The sequence below is a fragment of the Procambarus clarkii genome, chromosome 39 (genome assembly GCF_040958095.1).
Source record: "Procambarus clarkii isolate CNS0578487 chromosome 39, FALCON_Pclarkii_2.0, whole genome shotgun sequence".
Lineage (NCBI taxonomy): Eukaryota > Metazoa > Arthropoda > Malacostraca > Decapoda > Cambaridae > Procambarus > Procambarus clarkii.
The window spans coordinates 10,014,770-10,038,454 of NC_091188.1; the positions used below are offsets into that span (position 1 = coordinate 10,014,770).

A 23,685-nucleotide genomic window follows, 5' to 3' on the forward strand; every position below is an offset into this window, starting at 1 on the left:
CCCTGGTGTATGGTACCCGCGGGTTCCCCTGGTGTATGGTACCGCGGGTTACCCTGGTGTATGGTACCCGCGGGTTCCCCTGGTGTATGGTACCCGCGGGTTCCCCTGGTGTATGGTACCCGCGGGTTCCCCTGGTGTATGGTACCCGCGGGTTCCCCTGGTGTATGGTACCGCGGGTTACCCTGGTGTATTGTACCCGCGGGTTCCCCTGGTGTATGGTACCCGCGGGTTACCCTGGTGTATGGTACCCGCGGGTTCCTCCCTCCTGTACACAGTATTTGTAGTAATCAATGTGGTGTTTGTGCTGGCGGTGGCTAGTAGTCGATCCTAACTCAATTACACCGGAGTCCACTCCTATCTCCCTCCCTCCCTTCTCTCCCCCTCCTCTTCTTCCCCTCTTCTCTACCTCCCTATTCCTACCCATTGCTCCTCCCTTATTCCTCTTCTATGATTCATGTTCCCCCCTACCTCCTATTCCCACTGTTTTTCATCCGAGTTCCCTGTTCCCCATCTTTGCTGAGTCAGTGTTTAGCTCCTCTCCTGGAGCCTATCTTCACCAGTCTTTATGGACTAGAGTTTAATGATACGTTCTTTGGGATAGAATTGATTTGTTTCCTTGGGTAGTTGTGTTGCGGGACGTGTTGGTGTTGTTAAGCGTCTGGGTGTATGGCTGGGGAGGACTTTTGTGTTGTGTTGACACCGTTAAGCGTCTGGGTGTATGGCTGGGGGAGGACTTTTGTCTGTGTTGACACCGTTAAGCGTCTGGGTGTATGGCTGGGGGAGGACTTTTGTCTGTGTTGACACCGTTAAGCGTCTGGGTGTATGGCTGGGGTGGACTTTTGTCTGTGTTGACACCGTTAAGCGTCTGGGTGTATGGCTGGGGTGGACTTTTGTCTGTGTTGACACCGTTAAGCGTCTGGGTGTATGGCTGGGGAGGACTTTTGTGTGTGTTGACACCGTTAAGCGTCTGGGTGTATGGCTGGGGGAGGACTTTTGTCTGTGTTGACACCGTTAAGCGTCTGGGTGTATGGCTGGGGAGGACTTTTGTGTCACTTGGTGCTGTGGTTGCGTTTGATGATGAGTGATGAGGCACAAGATAAATCACAAGAACTAGGGTGATGGACCCCACCTTCCCCCTCACAACCCAGCCCTCCACAATTGTTTAGGCAGCCAAGCAGCTACCCCCCCCCTCACCATTTTCCCCCTCACCCTCTTCCCCCCCCCCCCTCACGCCCCTCCCCCCCCCTCACCATTTTCCCCCTCACCCTCTTCCCCCCCCCTCACGCCCCTTCCCCCCCCCTCACGCCCCTTCCCCTCACACCCCTTCCCGTCCCCCGCTCTCTTGAGCTTAAGAATGCTATAGCAAACTTCCAATATGTGAGCTTACGAAGACATTAATCTTGCACACATTAGCTTTGCATCTGCTGCGTCTCAAAAGGACTTATAACTAACATGTGTCCCAGCAGACTCTACAACTAGCACATATTTCAACCAGCAGACCCTAGAACTAGCACATATCTCAACCAGCAGACCCTAGAACTAGCACATATCTCAACCAGCAGACCCTAGAACTAGCACATATCTCAACCAGCAGACTCTACATAGGGTACCTACATAGGGTACCATGATACCAGAGCGAATGCTGGCTAAACAGGTACCAGCAGCAAGTGTATTAGCGGACCACGGAGGATGTGAGCCGCGTAAAACACGACAGAGAAGTCACGGGGTTTTAGACCCCCTACAGAACGTAAAGTTTCTGACCTGCGGACAATAATCACACCCATAAAATCTTTCTGGCGAAACGTGGGAATGGTTCACGAAGCCCCAGCTATATACGGTGGACTTCCTACTGCATGTAAATAATATGAATAAAGGAGGATTTTACTAATGCTTAAGGCAGCTTTAGCTTGAATGTTTTACAATCTTATTTGTTAGACAAGGACTGGAAAAGGTACACAAATAAGTCGAGTTCTTAAGACTTATTAACTAGGCCTTGCATCAGGTGATGTGGCAACAAGGAGATATTGGCGTCCATGTTGGTCAGTTGTTAATGTGTCAGGCCCTGAGAACAATGAACAGGTAAATGAGCTCAACAGTGGGTCTGGGAGTGGGACGGGCACTAATATATTGGTCCACTGCCCCATAAAGCCAGCCCATCCTCATAAAGGTGTCAGCTAGACCGCATAAACAAAGGCCTTATTCTCGTTACTCAAACAGCCAAACCCTCGTGTTTATGAACGTAAAACTGTTTTACACACGACTCACAACTGATGACGTTTGAACATATCTCGAGCAGTGCTTCTTTAACAACCTCTGTTCGAATCGCAGCTCAGTCAAGGCTTCACTCACATATTCAAATACAAATAAATCCAAATAGGGCCTAAATGCTTAACATAATTTAGGCATAACTATACACAAATTTAATATATAATAATGTTTGTTTAGAATACAGAGTACTTTATCATTGATAAATGCGTCATCGAGGTAGGCGTGTTGATGCTGGCGTGTGGTGTATGAATGTGGGGGGCGGGGAGTGGGGTGTATGGCGTGTGGTGGCAGATGTATGGGGTGGGTGTATGGGAGCGGGTGTAGGGAGTAGGCGTGGTGGTTTGGGTGTAGAGATGATAATGTAGGTTGGGGGCAGGATCTGGAGGTGTCGAGTATTGAAACGAGGCTGGATGGGTCCCTAGACTTTCTCGGCACCTGCCCAGATTCCGCCAGAATGAGGTACCAGGAACTCCTACAGGCAAATGTCTTTACCTCACTCTCGTGTTGTTGAGGATATCCTCACAGTGCAGGCAAAGTTTGCCAGTGTGGGCTACTGACTCGACGCTCCTGTAAACTGCGAGAGGTTTACCATCACGTGGCTGTCTCTTGACACACTGACACCATGTTGTCTTGGGGCACTTGCAGGAGTGTTGCCTCCACCCTCACCGCCTCCACCCTCACCACCTCCACCCTCACCACCTCCACCCTCACCACCTCCACCCTCACCACCTCCACCCTCACCACCTCCACCCTCACCACCTCCACCCTCACCACCTCTCACCCTCACCACCTCCACCATCACCACCTCCACCCTCACCACCTCCACCCTCACCACCTCCACCCTCACCACCTCCACCCTCACCACCTCCACCCTCACTGCCTCCACCCTCACTGCCTCCACCCTCACCGCCTCCACCCTCACCGCCTCCACCCTCACCACCTCCACCCTCACCACCTCCACCCTCACCACCTCCACCCTCACCACCTCCACCCTCACCACCTCCACCCTCACCACCTCCACCCTCACTGCCTCCACCCTCACCACCTCCACCCTCACCACCTCCACCCTCACCACCTCCACCCTCACCACCTCCACCCTCACTGCCTCCACCCTCGCTGCCTCCACCCTCACTGCCTCCACCCTCACCGCCTCCAACCTCACCACCTCCACCCTCACTGCCTCCACCCTCAATGCCTCCACCCTCACCACCTCCACCCTCACCACCTCCACCCTCACCACCTCCACCCTCACCACCTCCACCCTCACCACCTCCACCCTCACCACCTCCACCCTCACCGCCTCCACCCTCACCGCCTCCACCCTCACCACCTCCACCCTCACCACCTCCACCCTCACCACCTCCACCCTCACCACCTCCACCCTCACCACCTCCACCCTCACCACCTCCACCCTCACCACCTCCACCCTCACCACCTCCACCCTCACCACCTCCACCCTCACCACCTCCACCCTCACCGCCTCCACCCTCACCACCTCCACCCTCACCACCTCCACCCTCACCACCTCCACCCTCACCACCTCCACCCTCACCACCTCCACCCTCACCACCTCCACCCTCACCACCTCCACCCTCACCGCCTCCACCCTCACCGCCTCCACCCTCATCACCACCACCCTCACCACCTCCACCCTCACCACCTCCACCCTCACCCCCTCCACCAACATTTTCTCTCCCTCTTCTTATATTTATTTTTAACTTGGAAAAAAGCTACTTCATTGCCCGTCATAATTTCATTATATGTTAACCAAATTTAATTGTCCAAGTATAAGCTATGGCTTAGTAAAGCGAAAAATCCCGGGGATTACCTATCCAATATAGACATGGACGCTAACTACAGCAGAAATATTAAAACACACACACACATGTGTATTCCCGGAGCTCGCTTGAGGTGCGATCTGTCTCGAACCCTCGCTGGAAACCCCTGGCTTGGTCTGGCTTGTATCACAGAGGTGTTGGCGGAAAACCTGGCTTGGTCCGGCTTGTATCTTTTCGTACCCGTCTAAGGAAGCCGGACACACTGTGTATGGAAGCCGGACACACTGGGTATGGAAGCTGGACACACTGGGTATGGAAGCCGGACACACTGGGTATGGAAGCCGGACACACTGGATATGGAAGCCGGACACACTGGGTATGGAAGCCGGACACACTGGGTATGGAAGCCGGACACGCTGGGTATGGAAGCCGGACACGCTGGGTATGGAAGCCGGACACACTGGTTAAGGAAGCCGGACACGCTGGGTAAGGAAGCCGGACACACTGGGTATGGAAGCCGGACACACTGGGTATGGAAGCCGGACACACTGGGTATGGAAGCCGGACACACTGGATATGGAAGCCGGACACACTGGGTATGGAAGCCGGACACACTGGGTATGGAAGCCGGACACACTGGGTATGGAAGCCAGACACGCTGGGTATGGAAGCCGGACACACTGGGTATGGAAGCCGGACACACTGGGTAAGGAAGCCTGACACGCTGGGTATGGAAGCCGGACACACTGGGTATGGAAGCCAGACACACTGGGTATGGAAGCCGGACACACTGGGTATGGAAGCCGGACACACTGGGTATGGAAGCCGGACACACTGGGTATGGAAGCCGGACACGCTGGGTATGGAAGCCGGACACACTGGGTATGGAAGCCGGACATGCTGGGTATGGAAGCCGGACACACTGGGTATGGAAGCCAGACACACTGTGTATGGGTGACCACCACACACACAGGAGCCGCATCTGAGTACGGCATAATCATGGACGTGTCACCGGCGCAACGAACCGTCCAAAATCTTGGCGGGAAAATGCTCCAGCCGTCCACCAAGAGAGCCAGGAACACGCAGCACAACCTACCCTAGACCCACCTATACACACACATTTATATTTACAAATTACGCCTCGTAGAAGGAGCCGAGTCTGAGGAAGACTTGGGTCGGTGGTGGCTTTAACGACCCTAGGCTGGGACCGGGATCAAAATCCGATATTTTGATCGTTATTGGTTCTGTGACGGCGTTTAAGCCTATCAACTTTAGTCTTGAACACAGTCCAGGACTGAAACATACTCGCGGGGTATATTATACACCGAGTAGCTGGCTATACACCTCTCAGTGTGTGTACTGTGTATGCCGATGCTTGTGAGCGGTGTATGTTGTGTCATACTTGTCTGGGCACCCCTGTGTATGTATTGAGGGTGGAGGGGGGTTATGATCAAATACTTGTAATAATTACCAATAAAGCAAAAAACACATGACCAAATACCTGTACTTTACACATTTGTTTTTTTTAGTATTGTAGCCCTGTGGTGGTGTGTAGCCCTGTGGTGGTGTGTAGCTCTGTGGTGGTGTGTAGCCCTGTGGTGGTGTGTAGCTCTGTGGTGGTGTGTAGCCCTGTGGTGGTGTGTAGCCCTGTGGTGGTGTGTAGCCCTGTGGTGGTGTGTAGCCCTGTGGTGGTGTGTAGCTCTGTGGTGGTGTGTAGCCCTGTGGTGGTGTGTAGCCCTGTGGTGGTGTGTAGCCCTGTGGTGGTGTGTAGCCCTGTGGTGGTGTGTAGCCCTGTGGTGGTGTGTAGCCCTGTGGTGGTGTGTAGCCCTGTGGTGGTGTGTAGCCCTGTGGTGGTGTGTAGCTCTGTGGTGGTGTGTAGCCCTGTGGTGGTGTGTAGCCCTGTGGTGGTGTGTAGCCCTGTGGTGGTGTGTAGCCCTGTGGTGGTGTGTAGCCCTGTGGTGGTGTGTAGCCCTGTGGTGGTGTGTTGCCCTGTGGTGGTGTGTAGCCCTGTGGTGGTGTGTAGCCCTGTGGTGGTGTGTAGCCCTGTGGTGGTGTGTAGCCCTGTGGTGGTGTGTAGCTCTGTGGTGGTGTGTAGCCCTGTGGTGGTGTGTAGCCCTGTGGTGGTGTGTAGCCCTGTGGTGGTGTGTAGCCCTGTGGTGGTGTGTAGCCCTGTGGTGGTGTGTAGCCCTGTGGTGGTGTGTAGCCCTGTGGTGGTGTGTAGCCCTGTGGTGGTGTGTAGCCCTGTGGTGGTGTGTAGCCCTGTGGTGGTGTGTAGCTCTGTGGTGGTGTGTAGCCCTGTGGTGGTGTGTAGCTCTGTGGTGGTGTGTAGCCCTGTGGTGGTGTGTAGCTCTGTGGTGGTGTGTAGCTCTGTGGTGGTGTGTAGCTCTGTGGTGGTGTGTAGCCCTGTGGTGGTGTGTAGCTCTGTGGTGGTGTGTAGCCCTGTGGTGGTGTGTAGCTCTGTGGTGGTGTGTAGCCCTGTGGTGGTGTGTAGCTCTGTGGTGGTGTGTACCCCTGTGGTGGTGTGTAGCTCTGTGGTGGTGTGTAGCCCTGTGGTGGTGTGTAGCTCTGTGGTGGTGTGTAGCCCTGTGGTGGTGTGTAGCCCTGTGGTGGTGTGTAGCCCTGTGGTGGTGTGTAGCCCTGTGGTGGTGTGTAGCCCTGTGGTGGTGTGTAGCTCTGTGGTGGTGTGTAGCTCTGTGGTGGTGTGTAGCCCTGTGGTGGTGTGTAGCTCTGTGGTGGTGTGTAGCCCTGTGGTGGTGTGTAGCCCTGTGGTGGTGTGTAGCCCTGTGGTGGTGTGTAGCCCTGTGGTGGTGTGTAGCCCTGTGGTGGTGTGTAGCTCTGTGGTGGTGTGTAGCTCTGTGGTGGTGTGTAGCCCTGTGGTGGTGTGTAGCCCTGTGGTGGTGTGTAGCCCTGTGGTGGTGTGTAGCCCTGTGGTGGTGTGTAGCCCTGTGGTGGTGTGTAGCTCTGTGGTGGGGTGTAGCTCTGTGGTGGTGTGTAGCCCTGTGGTGGTGTGTAGCCCTGTGGTGGTGTGTAGCCCTGTGGTGGTGTGTAGCTCTGTGGTGGTGTGTAGCTCTGTGGTGGTGTGTAGCCCTGTGGTGGTGTGTAGCCCTGTGGTGGTGTGTAGCTCTGTGGTGGGGTGTAGCCCTCACACAACACCCCGAGTGTCGACACCTCGTACACACAACACCTCCAGTGTCCACACCTCGTACACTGCATGACGGTGTCCTGGTAGCTCATACGGGTCTCCAGCGGCCACCTGTGGCCTCTCCTCCTGCTTCACTGTAAACAAACTCTCGGTGTGTCGACTGTGTCGTACGTCAGCGAGCGCCATACTCTGGTACGTCTTTCCTCCAGTGTTCAGAGTTTCAGGTCTTGGTAGCGCAACCCAGGTGTCTGAAATTTCCTCCCAGGGGGCCAGTTGTCCGGGTGTTGTTGTAGCCTGTGAAGGTCCCCCTGTGGTGGCCCGAGGAGGTCTTCATGCACTTAGGAAAACCCACGGGGCGAGGTCTGTTGTCAAGGTGGTTTTGCACTACGGTTATACATCAGATATAGAACTGAGGAGGAGACGGAGAGGCGGAAAGGAGGTGGGAGGGAGGTGGGTTAAGGGAAGGGAGCCGGTCGGCCGAGCGGACAGCACGCTGGACTGTGATCCTGTGGTCCCGGGTTCGATCCCGGGCGCCGGCGAGAAACAATGGCAGAGTTTCTTTCACCCTATGCCCCTATTACCTAGCAGTAAATAGGTACCTGGGTGTTAGTCAGCTGTCACGGGCTGCTTCCTGGGGGTGGAGGCCTGGTCGAGGACCGGGCCGCGGGGACACTAAAGCCCCGAAATCATCTCAAGATAACCTCAAGAAGGGAGAGAGAGAGAGAGACAGAGAGACAGAGAAACAGAGACAGACAGAGAGAGACAGAGAGACAGAGAGAGAGAGAGAGAGAGAGAGAGAGAGAGAGAGAGAGAGAGAGAGAGAGAGAGAGAGAGAGAGAGAGAGAGAGAGGTGTGAGGGGGAGACTGGTGTATAGAAGGTGGTGATGGGAATAGACACGGGACGTGCTCTCCATAGCCCGTGCTACCTGGACATTTCGTTCTGAGTAGCTAAACAGAGACGGAAGGGGAGAGAGAGAGACCTGGGCGGTGCCGGGTACCCCATCCAGCTACAGATATCTGAATATTGATATCTGGCCGTCTACGAGCCCAGGTCGCTAGTGTTAGCGTCAAGCGCTACCTTCACCCACAACTTTATTCCATTATATTTATTTTCCTTTCTTGATGAACCATAGCAGGCTAGGTTAGGTCAGGCTAAGTTAGCCAGTTTATGTCGCGTTAACAAAGTTAACTTTATATACTTAACCAAGATTATGTTAAGTTAGGTTAAACAGTTTCTAACAATTAGGAGAATTTATCAGCCGTCTTAGTGCGTGAGGTTGGTATTGAGGCCTATCAACCTCTGGAGACTTGTTCACGCCATCACAATTACCACTTTAGTCCTTAACATTGTCCAGGACGGAGTAAAATATACTCTCGGCTTGTATACTCCTAGAGGCAGGTATATACGCTTTTCATTTATATATATATATATATATATATATATATATATATATATATATATATATATATATATATATATATATATATATATATATATATATATATATATATAACATAACTGCATATTCTGTATTTATTATTTTCCAGGGCTTCTATCCCTCTGACTAGTGCTCTTGCATCTTGGTTTAATTTGAAGAGGATTTCTCCAAGTGTCATCTTTGTACGAGGTGAAGAAAAGGAAATAATAAACTGTAGAATGTATTACACTTAAACTAAATTTACACAAAGTTTCGAACCTACATGGTTCATTCTCAAGTGAAGGGACAGTGCTGGGCGGTTTGGATTTATAACATTGGGGAGGTCATGTACATAATACAAATATAAGAGTGCATCGTAAAGGAAGAAATAGGGGGATAAATAGGGGCGGATAGGGGGACGTAAATAGGGGCGGATAGGGGGACGTAAATAGGGGCGGATAGGGGGACGTAAATAGGGAGGAAGCACAAAGATTAATCAGGTGTAGTGGGCGGGACATGTTGAGCAGTGTCTTCTATGTTGGCATCTTCATGTTCTGGTCTTGTTCTTATTCTCATGGAGGGCAGACTAAATAGTTCCGTAATTTGGGTATTTATGGTGGGTTGTTCTGTTTTATCTTCAAGAATTTGTAATCTTCTTACATCTTGAGTTTTGTCTATTATACAAGTGTTTTTATTCAACATTTCTCTTGTTAGGGTGATGTCATGGGCTTGTCTCATGTGATTTTCGGGGGCAGCGGATTGTAGATGACAGGTCAAACGCCTCGTTAGCTTGGTCGACGTCATACCTATGTACTTAGGCATATGTACTTAGGTAATATAAATACATAGGTATGACCTATGTACTTTTGCAAGAGCACTAATCACAGGGATAGAAGCCCTAAACAAGAAAATAATCAATACAGAATGTGTGTGTGTATATGTATATATATATATATATATATATATATATATATATATATATATATATATATATATATATATATATATATATATATATATATATATATATATATATATATATATATATATATATTCATAATAGTTTCTGTGTTGTAGCCTGGTATCATTAACGTCTAGATTAACTGATCATATTTATAATATATGATTCAAACTTAATTTAAACAAAAAATCCATAAATGGTGTATATTTATAATTTGGTTCAATTACACAGTATCAGTAAATTATTTACTTGAGAGTCACAACATCAGCATTAATACACAATCTTGTTAATTGTATAATTTTGATTTAGATTTTGATTTTTTTGTATTATAATATTGACTATTTATAATGATTACTTTTTTATTTATAATGATTACTGGCCCTTCCCTCGGCCTCCACCGTCCTATAGTATTATAAGTGCATAATTCCACTATTACATGCGTACAGTGTGGGGTCAGGCGGCACGGTACTTCCAAGGTACTGTGAGGGTACTGTGAGGGTACTACCCACGACTACTCTCCACAAAGGTACCGAAGCGCATCACTAAACTCTACAGAGCGGACGTTGATTTTTGGTTTGTTGGGTTTAAAGCCTATCAACCTCTGGAGGGTTATTAAGGCCCACCACAGTAGCCTATTGACTAACCAACAAATACACTTTAGCCCTGAATGTTTAATTAATTCTTAAATTAAGTGTATAGCTTTCGGCGTACTGCCCAAAAGCTACGACAGACCGGTAGCAGTAGCCTCACCTCATTTAAAAATCTTTGAGAAGTTGCTTAACAACAAAAGTCGTACATTTTATTATAAACAGCGCGCCACTCAACCCGCGTCAACAACCGCTAGGACAAGAGGCAACAACTGTCAATGGGACAACACCTGCGGTAACACATGCATTGTGGTCCGGGGAAGGAAGTTTGGAAGCAGGTGTTTACCACAGGTCACAGAGTGATCGTTTACTCGACAAATTCCCGTGTGATCAGATGGTACTCAAATTATCGTGGAAATTACTAGGATAGGCTTCTGGTACATGGCACGCCATGGATAACTGTATTACTGGCGCCAACGGGAAACTACACGGAACGTCAGACGACGTAATGTTTAGTGAACGCAACTGTGACGTCAGACGACGTAATGTTTAGTGAACGCAACTGTGACGTCAGACGACCTAATGTTTAGTGAACGCAACTGTGACGTCAGACGACCTAATGTTTAGTGAACGTAATAGTGACGTCAGACGACCTAATGTTTAGTGAACGTAATAGTGACGTCAGATGACCTAATGTTTAGTGAACGTAATAGTGACGTCAGATGACCTAATGTTTAGTGAACACAACAGTGACGTCAGACGACCTAATGTTTAGTGAACATAACAGTGACGTCAGACGACGTAATGTTTAGTGAACGCAACTGTGACGTCAGACGACCTAATGTTTAGTGAACGCAACTGTGACGTCAGACGACCTAATGTTTAGTGAACGTAACTGTGACGTCAGACGACCTAATGTTTAGTGAACGTAACTGTGACGTCAGACGACCTAATGTTTAGTGAACGCAACAGTGACGTCAGACGACCTAATGTTTAGTGAACGTAATAGTGATGTCAGACGACGTAATGTTTAGTGAACGCAACAGTGACGTCAGACTACCTAATGTTTAGTGAACGTAACAGTGACGTCAGACGACCTAATGTTCAGTGAACACAACAGTGACGTCAGACGACCTAATGTTTAGTGAACACAACAGTGACGTCAGACGACCTAATGTTCAGTGAACACAACAGTGACGTCAGACGACCTAATGTTCAGTGAACACAACAGTGACGTCAGACAGCCCAGCGAACCAATTAACATCAACTTACACATACGATTAACGGAAGTATTCCAAGCCCACGTTCGCACCAATACAACTTATATATCAATTAACTTACAAACACCACGTATTGTCTTGCTGTTGCTATATAAATGATGAATGTTATTTACTTGTAATTTGTCTTGTTATTATTGTTATTATTATTATTGCACAATGAAATCACTTGAACGTGATGTATCGATCAAAAACACATCAGTAGGAGCCGTTAAAAGGATTCGAATGTACACACAGACGCCCCCAAGCACGCGCCCTGAATCCTTATTGATACATCACGTTAAATGTGACTTCTTTGAGCATTCGAAGAGCGCATGTGAGAGTATAGAGGTGACACACCACACCAGGGTGTACGATGGTCATGTGTGGTACCCCTGACGTGGTATCAGCCGGCGGCCTCGGCACCACTGGAGGATTCAGTTCACTGGCTGCATTATTTGTAGCATATCTTGGCCCAGTGGTGTAGGACGTGTGCTTCACGGTACACAGAGTGCGGGGTTCGAATCCTTTCTTTTGATTCCTACTTAATTTCTCCTTTTTTGTTATAATAATAAGTTTTATTATTATTATTATTATTATTATTATTATTATTATTATTATTATTATTATTATTATTTATCAATCCTGTTGTGGTGGTGAGTTGTATGGTGGTGGTGAGTTGTATTACCCGCTGTTGTTGTGGTGGTGAGATGTATTACCCGCTGTTGTGGTGGTGGTGGTGAGTTGTATTACCCGCTGTTGTTGTGGTGGTGAGATGTATTACCCGCTGTTGTGGTGGTGGTGGTGAGTTGTATTACCCGCTGTTGTGGTGGTGGTGGTGGTGAGTTGTATTACCCACTGTTGTGGTGGTGGTGGTGGTGAGTTGTATTACCCACTGTTGTGGTGGTGGTGGTGGTGAGTTGTATTACCCACTGTTGTGGTGGTGGTGGTGGTGAGTTGTATTACCCGCTGTTGTGGTGGTGGTGGTGGTGAGTTGTATTACCCGCTGTTGTGGTGGTGGTCGTGAGTTGTATTACCCGCTGTTGTGGTGGTGGTGGTGGTGAGTTGTATTACCCACTGTTGTGGTGGTGGTGGTGGTGAGTTGTATTACCCGCTGTTGTGGTGGTGGTCGTGAGTTGTATTACCCACTGTTGTGGTGGTGGTGAGTTGAATTACCCACTGTTGTGGTGGTGGTGGTGAGTTGTATTACCCGCTGTTGTGGTGGTGGTGGTGGTGAGTTGTATTACCCACTGTTGTGGTGGTGGTGGTGGTGAGTTGTATTACCCGCTGTTGTGGTGGTGGTGGTGGTGAGTTGTATTACCCACTGTTGTGGTGGTGGTGGTGGTGAGTTGTATTACTCACTGTTGTGGTGGTGGTGGTGAGTTGTATTACTCACTGTTGTGGTGGTGGTGGTGAGTTGTATTACTCACTGTTGTGGTGGTGGTGGTGAGTTGTATTACTCACTGTTGTGGTGGTGGTGGTGAGTTGTATTACTCACTGTTGTGGTGGTGGTGGTGGTGAGTTGTATTACCCGCTGTTGTGGTGGTGGTGGTGAGTTGTATTAACCGCTGTTGTGGTGGTGGTGGTGAGTTGTATTACCCGCTGTTGTGGTGGTGGTGGTGGTGAGTTGTATTACTCACTGTTGTGGTGGTGGTGGTGAGTTGTATTACTCACTGTTGTGGTGGTGGTGGTGAGTTGTATTACTCACTGTTGTGGTGGTGGTGGTGAGTTGTATTACCCGCTGTTGTGGTGGTGGTGGTGGTGAGTTGTATTACCCGCTGTTGTGGTGGTGGTGGTGGTGAGTTGTATTACCCGCTGTTGTAGTGGTGGTGGTGGTGAGTTGTATTACCCGCTGTTGTGGTGGTGGTGGTGAGTTGTATTAACCGCTGTTGTGGTGGTGGTGGTGAGTTGTATTACCCGCTGTTGTGGTGGTGGTGGTGAGTTGTATTAACCGCTGTTGTGGTGGTGGTGGTGAGTTGTATTACCCGCTGTTGTGGTGGTGGTGAGTTGTATTAACCGCTGTTGTGGTGGTGGTGGTGAGTTGTATTACCCGCTGTTGTGGTGGTGGTGGTGAGTTGTATTACCCGCTGTTGTGGTGGTGGTGGTGAGTTGTATTAACCGCTGTTGTGGTGGTGGTGAGTTGTATTACCCGCTGTTGTGGTGGTGGTGGTGAGTTGTATTATCCGCTGTTGTGGTGGTGGTGAGTTGTATTAACCGCTGTTGTGGTGGTGGTGGTGAGTTGTATTACCCGCTGTTGTGGTGGTGGTGAGTTGTATTACCCGCTGTTGTGGTGGTGGTGAGTTGTATTAACCGCTGTTGTGGTGGTGGTGGTGAGTTGTATTACCCGCTGTTGTGGTGGTGGTGGTGAGTTGTATTATCGGCTGTTGTGGTGGTGGTGGTGGTGAGTTGTATTACCCGCTGTTGTTGTGGTGGTGGTGAGTTGTATTACCCGCTGTTGTGGTGGTGGTGAGTTGTATTACCCGCTGTTGTGGTGGTGGTGAGTTGTATTAACCGCTGTTGTGGTGGTGGTGGTGGTGAGTTGTATTACCCGCTGTTGTGGTGGTGGTGGTGAGTTGTATTATCGGCTGTTGTGGTGGTGGTGGTGAGTTGTATTACCCGCTGTTGTGGTGGTGGTGGTGAGTTGTATTACCCGCTGTTGTGGTGGTGGTGAGTTGTATTACCCGCTGTTGTGGTGGTGGTGGTGAGTTGTATTACCCGCTGTTGTGGTGGTGGTAGTGGTGGTGAGTTGTATTACCCGCTGTTGTGGTGGTGGTGAGTTGTATTACCCGCTGTTGTGGTGGTGGTGAGTTGTATTAACCGCTGTTGTGGTGGTGGTGGTGAGTTGTATTACCGGCTGTTGTGGTGGTGGTGGTGAGTTGTATTAACCGCTGTTGTGGTGGTGGTGAGTTGTATTACCCGCTGTTGTGGTGGTGGTGAGTTGTATTAACCGCTGTTGTGGTGGTGGTGAGTTGTATTACCGGCTGTTGTGGTGGTGGTGGTGAGTTGTATTACCGGCTGTTGTGGTGGTGGTGGTGAGTTGTATTACCGGCTGTTGTGGTGGTGGTGGTGAGTTGTATTAACCGCTGTTGTGGTGGTGGTGAGTTGTATTAACCGCTGTTGTGGTGGTGGTGAGTTGTATTAACCGCTGTTGTGGTGGTGGTGAGTTGTATTACCGGCTGTTGTGGTGGTGGTGAGTTGTATTACCGGCTGTTGTGGTGGTGGTGAGTTGTATTACCCGCTGTTGTGGTGGTGGTGGTGAGTTGTATTACCGGCTGTTGTGGTGGTGGTGGTGGTGAGTTGTATTACCGGCTGTTGTGGTGGTGGTGAGTTGTATTAACCGCTGTTGTGGTGGTGGTGGTGAGTTGTATTACCGGCTGTTGTGGTGGTGAGTTGTATTATCCGCTGTTGTGGTGGTGGTGGTGATTTGTATTACCCGCTGTTGTGGTGCTGGTGATGGTGAGTTGTATTGACCGCTGTTGTGGTGGTGGTGGTGAGTTGTATTACCCGCTGTTGTGGTGGTGGTGGTGAGTTGTATTACCCGCTGTTGTGGTGAGTTGTATTACCCGCTGTTGTGGTGGTGGTGGTGAATTGTATTAACCGCTGTTGTGGTGGTGGTGGTGAGTTGTATTACCCGCTGTTGCGGTGGTGGTAGTGGTGGTGAGTTGTATTACCCGCTGTTGTTGTGGTGGTGGTGGTGAGTTGTATTACCGGCTGTTGTGGTGGTGGTGGTGAGTTGTATTACCGGCTGTTGTGATGGTGGTGGTGAGTTGTATTAACCGCTGTTGTGGTGGTGGTGGTGAGTTGTATTACCCGCTGTTGTGGTGGTGGTGGTGAGTTGTATTACCGGCTGTTGTGATGGTGGTGGTGAGTTGTATTATCCGCTGTTGTGGTGGTGGTGGTGAGTTGTATTACCCGCTGTTGTGGTGGTGGTGGTGAGTTGTATTACCCGCTGTTGTGGTAATGGTGGTGAGTTGTATTACCGGCTGTTGTGGTGGTGGTGATGGTGAGTTGTATTGACCGCTGTTGTGGTGGTGGTGGTGGTGGTGAGTTGTATTAACCGCTGTTGTGGTGCTGGTGATGGTGAGTTGTATTGACCGCTGTTGTGGTGGTGGTGGTGAGTTGTATTAACCGCTGTTGTGGTGGTGGTGGTGAGTTGTATTACCCGCTGTTGTTGTGGTGGTGAGTTGTATTCCGTCACACACACGCACACGCACACCCCCGTCACACACACGCACACCCCCGTCACACACACGCACACCCCCGTCACACACACACACACATGCCCACATCCGTCACACACACACACACGCGCCCACATCCGTCACACACACACACACGCCCACATCCGTTACACACACACACACACGCCCACATCCGTCACTCACACACACACACACACGCCCACATCCGTCACACACACACACACACACACGCCCACATCCGTCACACATACACACGCCCACATCCGTCACACATACACACGCCCACATCCGTCACACACACACACACACACGCCCACATCCGTCACACACACACGCCCACATTCGTCACACACACACGCCCACATCCGTCACACACACACGCCCACATCCGTCACACACACACGCCCACATCCGTTACACACACACGCCCACATCCGTCACACACACACACACGCCCACATCCGTCACACACACACACACACGCCCACATCCGTCACACACACACACACACGCCCACATCCGTCAGACACACACACACACACACACGTCCACATCCGTCAGACACACACATACACACACGCCCGCATCCGTCACACACACACACACACGCCCACATCCGTCACACACGCCCACATCCGTCACACACACACACACGCCCACATCCGTCACACACACACACGCCCACATCCGTCACACACACACACACGCCCACATCCGTCTCACACACACACACACACGCCCACATCCGTCACACACACACACGCCCACATCCGTCACACACACACGCCCACATCCGTCACACACACACACGCCCACATCCGTCACACACACACACGCCCACATCCGTCACACACACACACACACACACACGCCCACATCCGTCACACACACACACACACACACACACGCCCACATCCGTCACACACACACACACGCCCACATCCGTCACACACACACACGCCCACATCCGTCACACACACACACACACACACACACACACACACACACACACACACACACACACACACACACACACGCCCACATCCGTCACACACACACACACACACACACACACACACACACACATACACACACACACACACGCCCACATCCGTCACACACACACACACGCCCACATCCGTCACACACACACACACACACACACCCACATCCGTCACACACACACACACACGCCCACATCCGTCACACACACACACACACACACACACACACGCCCACATCCGTCACACGCCCACATCCGTCACACACACACGCCCACATCCGTCACACACACACACACACACACACACACACACACACACACACACACACACACACACACACACACACACACACACACACACACACACACACACACACGCCCACATCCGTCACACACACACACACACACACGCCCACATCCGTCACACACACACACACCTCGCCTCTGAGTGGACAGCCCTCAGGGGGTCGGGGTCCTATAGAACCGGGTTCGATCCCCGGCAGAGGAAGAATCAAATGGGCAGAGTTTATTTCACCCTGATGCCACTGTTCACCTAGCAGTAAATAGGTACCAGGGAGTTAAACAGCTGCTACGGGCTGCTTCCTAGGGATGTGTGTATGTGTGTGTTTGTGTAATTACCTAAGTGTAGTTACAGGATGAGAGCTACGCTCGTGGTGTCCTGTCTTCCAAGCACTCTTTGTCATATAACGCTTTGAAACTACTGTGTGTGTGTGTGTGTGTGTGTGTGTGTGTAGGAGAACTATTTGTAGTAGACATAATAGAGGAAAAGTATATAGACAGCGACATATGTTCACCACATGTATATAGTCACTACTCATGCCACATATATAATCACTACTCATGCAAACACCTCACATGCCACTTGTGTGAAGTCACTCAAAACACTCATTCTCACACTTCACATGTAAACACGCTAACGATATATTCGTTTGATACATAAATTATACTTTTTTATAAAATACAAACCACCATAGTGTGGCTAGACACTAATTCATTTACTTGGGTTTCTCGAGACTCGAACTCGGACCTGAATAATACTAGACCGAGGTCTGCTTGATACAGGACAACAGTCTTGGTGTTCGATTTTAATTTTTAGTCAAAATTTTGTGTGACTGTATTGTCTCAATATAGTTTATACTGTATTACACCAACTGGTGTTTTTTTTTGGTTGCTGTAGTGTAGTGCTGGAGCAGAGCAGTGTTGGGGCAGAGTAGTGTTGGAGAGCAGTGTTGGGGCAGAGTAGTGTTGGAGAGCAGTGTTGCAATGACGCCGGCGGCGGCACGGTAGCGGCGGCGGCCACCTGATAACTAGTGTTAAAAGCTATGATTTGTTCACATCCGAAACCTGTGTGTATGGGCAGTACAAAACGTCGACCAGACTGTGCGACACAGTGGTTGTCATGATCAGGTTGGGTTACCGTTACCTGTGGCAGGTGGCTACCGTTACCTGTGGCAGGTGGCTACCGTTACCTGTGGCAGGTGGCTACCGTTACCTGTGGCAGGTGGCTACCGTTACCTGTGGCAGGTGGCTACCGTTACCTGTAGCAGGTGGCTACCGTTACCTGTGGCAGGTGGCTACCGTTACCCGTGGCAGGTGGCTACCGTTACCTGTGGCAGGTGGCTACCGTTACCTGTGGCAGGTGGCTACAGGTGACGGGTCTCCCAATCCTCAGCACTCCAGGTGCCAAATTCTATGAGCAGGAACTGCGGCATGATCTCCCACACTACATCACTCAATGTCCAGTTATTACACCCTTCAAACCCGCTGGCATGAGCTACCTGGAGCTTTGCGGTCACTTTATTAACTCTGGTGTTGTCGAGGACATCCTCACCATGCACGAAACGTCCGCCAGTGTAGACTACTGCTCACACGGCCCTGTATGACTGACCGTCCTGCGAGAGGGAGAGGTTTTACCACCATTGTAGTTGCCTCTCGACACACTATCTAGCACCATATTGTCTTGGGGTATCATACATAAATGACCGTCTACTTAAGTATGTTAATAAAAATGTGAGTATGGTGGCGGCGGCGGCGGCCTGGTTGCGGCGGGCTACGGTACAAGGTACCGCTCGGTGCATAGGAATAATGCACTCCGCTTTCTTGCTGTGTACTGAATATTACGGTACTCTCCTCTCTATTGCCAGTACTCACTGATCCTCTCCACCAGCAGTATTCGCTGATACTGGTACTCCGCAGTACACACTGGTACTTTCCAGTACTGACTAGTACTCTTTACCAGAGATACTCGTCAGTACACACTCGTACTCGTGGGGGACCAGACATAATAACTTAGCGATTCTAGCAATATTTTTTTATACAAATATGACAAACTTAGCGCCGTTTTTAGCAGTGAAAACAGACCTAACATGAGGGATATTCTACATGATTCAGGCTTAAAGCGATACTCTCAGCCCGACAAAAAAAAATAATGTCTACAACAAAACCATAATGAATACATTTAATATTATTAACTATTTGTGAGGCTACATAAAGCGGAACTTTGTCAAATATGAGGAGAGGCAGATGAGTGTGAGTTTGTGGGGAAGTGTGAGTGAATATGGTATTGTGAGTGCGTGAGATCATGTGAGTACATGGGGTATTTTGAGTGCCTGGTTACAAGGGGAGAACTTTCAGTGCGTGGGGCCGTGTGAGTGTGAGTGCATTGGTTAGATAAAATGCATAAAGACTAATGTCAGTGCATGAAAAATTGAGTGCGTGAGGCAGTGTGCGTGCGTGAGGTAGTGTGAGTGCGTGAGGTAGTGTGAGTGTTTGGGCAGTGTGAGTGCGTGAAGCAGTGGGAGAGTGTGAGGCAGTGTGAGTGCGTGAGGCAGTGTGAGTGTGTGAGGAAGGAAGACATGACTGGTGGGGAATAAGAGCAACATGAGGACTTACTCTGAAGGTTGACGGGGGTGACGGAGGCCGGGAACATGGCGCGGTGATCCTGAGGCCGCCCCATCACGCCGCACTGCTGCGACCCCACGCCCACGCCCACGCCCACGCCCGTGTTGTAGCCCCGTACCCCCGCGCCCGTGTAGCGGTAGGCTGAGGGCATCTGGGAGCAGGAGGTGAGGTCGCCGTAGGTGTAGGGGGCGTGGCTGGCGTCCATAGACCCGCCGAGCGTCCCTCCGAGGCTGCAGGAGGAGGCTTCGAAGCCCGCCGCCGCCGCCTGGTTGAGGTAGGCGTAGTCCATCCTGCCGGAGGGGGAACTACTGCACCTTCAGCAGAACTACGCTGCCTGCACAACCACCCACAACAAGCAACCACGCTGACAATCCTCAGGTGTGAGATTGTAGACGACCGTCCCCTAATTGTGTTATTAATGCAACTCCTCAAGTCACCGGCCTAATTGCATCAGCGAGCCTATCAAATTATTACAGATGATATCAAATTATTACTGATGATATTAGCGCCGGTCTCTTAGTGCCGTGTGCTCACCACCACGCGGAGAAATCAAATGATAAGCTTAATTCAATAATCACCCGCACTTGTACCCGCGCGATCGGCAACCCAGAAGGCCTGGCCATTGTTCTGGGCGGGGACGAGCCGCCACCGCCGCCGCCCATTGGTCGCCCCCGGTCATGTGATCAATACTGGGCGGAGATATCGACCAAAATGAGAGAGCTCATTGGGCAAAAGTAAGGCGGGGGCGGAGCCTGAGACAACACGAGGCGTGGTCGAGGTTTGGAGACAATGTGGTCTGAAGGCGACTTTGAAAAGGGGGGTTGCAACACGGATCGGAAATCAGTGCCTAATATCTTTTTCTAAAGTTGCTGGCATTGGTTCGCAGGCAGCTTGGCCGGCTCTCTGGCTCTCAGCGTGTTTGGTGTCTTGAGTGTGTGAGTGTGTGTGTGTGTGTGTGTGTGTGTGAGGGCGGTGAGTGGATGAGGGGAGGTGATGAGGTGTGTGTGTGTGCGTGCGTGTGTGTGTGTGTGAGTGAGGGGAGTGTGTGTCAGGACAGGAGGAGTGAGCCCAGTTCGTGGCTGCTCCTCCCCCATAATACACACATACACGCACAGACACACATATTCACACACACACACATACATGAATGCACACACACACACACACACACACACACACACACACACACACACACACACACACACACACACACACACACACACCAAACACATACACACACATACACACCCATACACTACCTTTTCATCGACATCATTCACACTCTACACCCTCTCCATCACCCACACTCTACACCCTCCCCATCACCCACACTCTACACCCTCTCCATCACCCACACTCTACACCCTCCCCATCACCCACACTCTACACCCTCTCCATCACCCACACTCTACACCCTCCCCATCACCCACACTCTACACCCTCCCCATCACCCACACTCTACACCCTCTCCATCACCCACACTCTACACCCTCCCCATCACCCACACTCTACACCCTCTCCATCACCCACACTCTACACCCTCCCCATCACCCACACTCTACACCCTCTCCATCACCCACACTCTACACCCTCCCCATCACCCACACTCTACACCCTCCCCATCACCCACACTCTACACCCTCTCCATCACCCACACTCTACACCCTCCCCATCACCCACACTCTACACCCTCTCCATCACCCACACTCTACACCCTCCCCATCACCCACACTCTACACCCTCCCCATCACCCACACTCTACACCCTCCCCATCACCCACACTCTACACCCTCCCCATCACCCACACTCTACACCCTCCCCATCACCCACACTCTACACCCTCTCCATCACCCACACCCACTCTACACCACTCCATCTTTTGTGTGATATTGGTACTCAATGGATACTCAGTTATTTAGCTCTCCACACTCCCCACCAGTCCCTCACCCTTCCCCATCACCCATACAACTATCACCCCACCCCACACACTCCCCCGTCATCCACAACCATCATCCTCCTCCCCATCCCCCACAAACCATCCCCCACACCCCCTCCACTGCCCATGTGACCCGAAACACTTCACCACAGCCCCATAAGACTGGCTGTTACTCTATTTAAAAGTTCCTTTACTTAATGCCTGCACATGTTGGCTGCCTGCTAGATAAGCCTTGGCCTGCCTGCCTGCTAGATAAGCCTTGGCCTGCCTGCCTACTAGATAAGCCTTGGCCTGCCTGCCTGCCTGCCTGCCTGCCTGCCTGCCTGCCTGCCTGCCTGCCTGCCGCCAGGGCGGGGACGTGGGCCTGGCGGAGGGCAGGCGGGAGGTGTGGCAGCAGGTGGTGGTGGCGGCGGCCCAGTGTGGCGGCCGTAATCATCCCCCTCTCATTATCACGCCATTTCAAGTTGGCAAGATTTAAACTTTGTTGATTAGCCTTCTTTACTCGTCTTGCATACATCCCCGCAACACCTGCTGGCGTGAGGGCCTCCACTCACTCACTCACTCACTCACTCTCTCTCTCTCTCTCTCTCTCTCTCTCTCTCTCTCTCTCTCTCTCTCTCTCTCTCTCTCTCTCTCTCTCTCTCTCTCTCTCTCTCTCTCTCTCTCTCTCACTCTCTCACTCTCTCACTCTCTCACTCTCTCTCTCTCTCTCTCTCTCTCTCTCTCTCTCTCTCTCTCTCTCTCTCTCTCTCTCTCTCTCTCTCTCTCTCTCTCTCTCTCTCTCTCTCTCTCTCACTCACTCACTCACTCACTCTCTCTCTCTCTCTCTCTCTCTCTCTCTCTCTCTCTCTCTCTCTCTCTCTCTCTCTCTCTCTCTCTCTCTCTCTCTCTAAGTCTAAGATTCATTAGAAATTGTACCCGATGTTGCTAACAAAGCTTCAAGCTAAGAGGTGTTACCCTACATCAGCTCAGCTGAAGCCTGTCCTTTGAATTTCAGTTATTTTATGAGCGTATTATTTGTAACCATTACGAGGTAATAACAGTGTAATCCTCAGTACCAATAAGTGGGAGACGGGATGAACCGGGACCTGCGTGCTGGAGTCTTCAACTAGCTCCTTGACTTTATTTCACGTGTATCTACGTGTTCTACGTGAAGTGTATCTACGTGTTCTACGTGAAGTGTGTCTACGTGTTCTACGTGAAGTGTATCTACGTGTTCTACGTGAAGTGTGTCTACGTGTTCTACGTGAAGTGTGTCTACGTGTTCTACGTGAAGTGTGTCTACGTGTTCTACGTGAAGTGTGTCTACGTGTTCTACGTGAAGTGTGTCTACGTGTTCTACGTGAAGTGTGTCTACGTGTTCTACGTGAAGTGTGTCTACGTGTTCTACGTGAAGTGTATCTACGTGTTCTACGTGAAGTGTGTCTACGTGTTCTACGTGAAGTGTGTCTACGTGTTCTACGTGAAGTGTATCTACGTGTTCTACGTGAAGTGTATCAACGTGTTCTACGTGAAGTGTATCTACGTGTTCTACGTGAAATGTGTCTACGTGTTCTACGTGAAGTGTATCTACGTGTTCAACGTGAAGTGTGTCTACGTGTTCTACGTGAAGTGTATCTACGTGTTCTACGTGAAGTGTGTCTACGTGTTCTACATGAAGTGTATCAACGTGTTCTACGTGAAGTGTGTCTACGTGTTCTACGTGAAGTGTGTCTACGTGTTCTACGTGAAGTGTATCAACGTGTTCTACGTGAAGTGTATCTACGTGTTCTACGTGAAGTGTGTCTACGTGTTCTACGTGAAGTGTATCAACGTGTTCTACGTGAAGTGTGTCTACGTGTTCTACGTGAAGTGTATCTACGTGTTCTACGTGAAGTGTATCTACGTGTTCTACGTGACGTCAGCCTAGGAATGAATGATCGCTGATGGAGGGACGGAATTATCAGGGGAAACTGCCAAGCCATTACGACTATATAGCACTTGGAAGATGTCAGGATAAAGATTTGTGATGGGACGGGGGGGGGGGGGGAATGGTGCCCAACCACTTGGACGGTCGAGGATTGAACGCCGACCTGCATGAAGCGAACCCGTCGCTCTACCGTCCAGCCCAAATGGTTGGGAGATATCGCTGATGGAGTGAAGTTGTTGAGAATGACACAGTCAGCGTGAGGCTGTTGATTGCTGAGCGCCTTGTGTTGTAACTGCCAACTTC

The 23,685-nt window shown here is 50.6% G+C and overlaps 2 protein-coding genes across 2 annotated transcripts in view; one reads left to right on the top strand and one right to left on the bottom strand.

The window, feature by feature from the left end:
- LOC123760538 (paired mesoderm homeobox protein 2B) overlaps window positions 1–20,058 on the bottom strand; it is a 175,277-nt gene extending 155,219 nt beyond the window's left edge. Inside the window, exon 1 of the mRNA XM_045746229.2 lies at window positions 19,529–20,058. Within this exon, the coding sequence (XP_045602185.1) occupies window positions 19,529–19,826 (298 nt within the window). The 5' untranslated portion in view covers window positions 19,827–20,058. The remainder of the gene's footprint in view (window positions 1–19,528) is intronic.
- A 2,336-nt stretch (window positions 20,059–22,394) lies between these two features.
- Window positions 22,395–23,382, top strand: LOC123760485 (uncharacterized). Its single transcript, XM_045746174.1, has 2 exons — window positions 22,395–22,454; window positions 22,630–23,382. Exons 1-2 carry the CDS (start codon window positions 22,395–22,397, stop codon window positions 23,380–23,382), a joined length of 813 nt encoding a protein of 270 aa, XP_045602130.1.
- The last annotated feature ends 303 nt before the right edge of the window (window positions 23,383–23,685 follow it).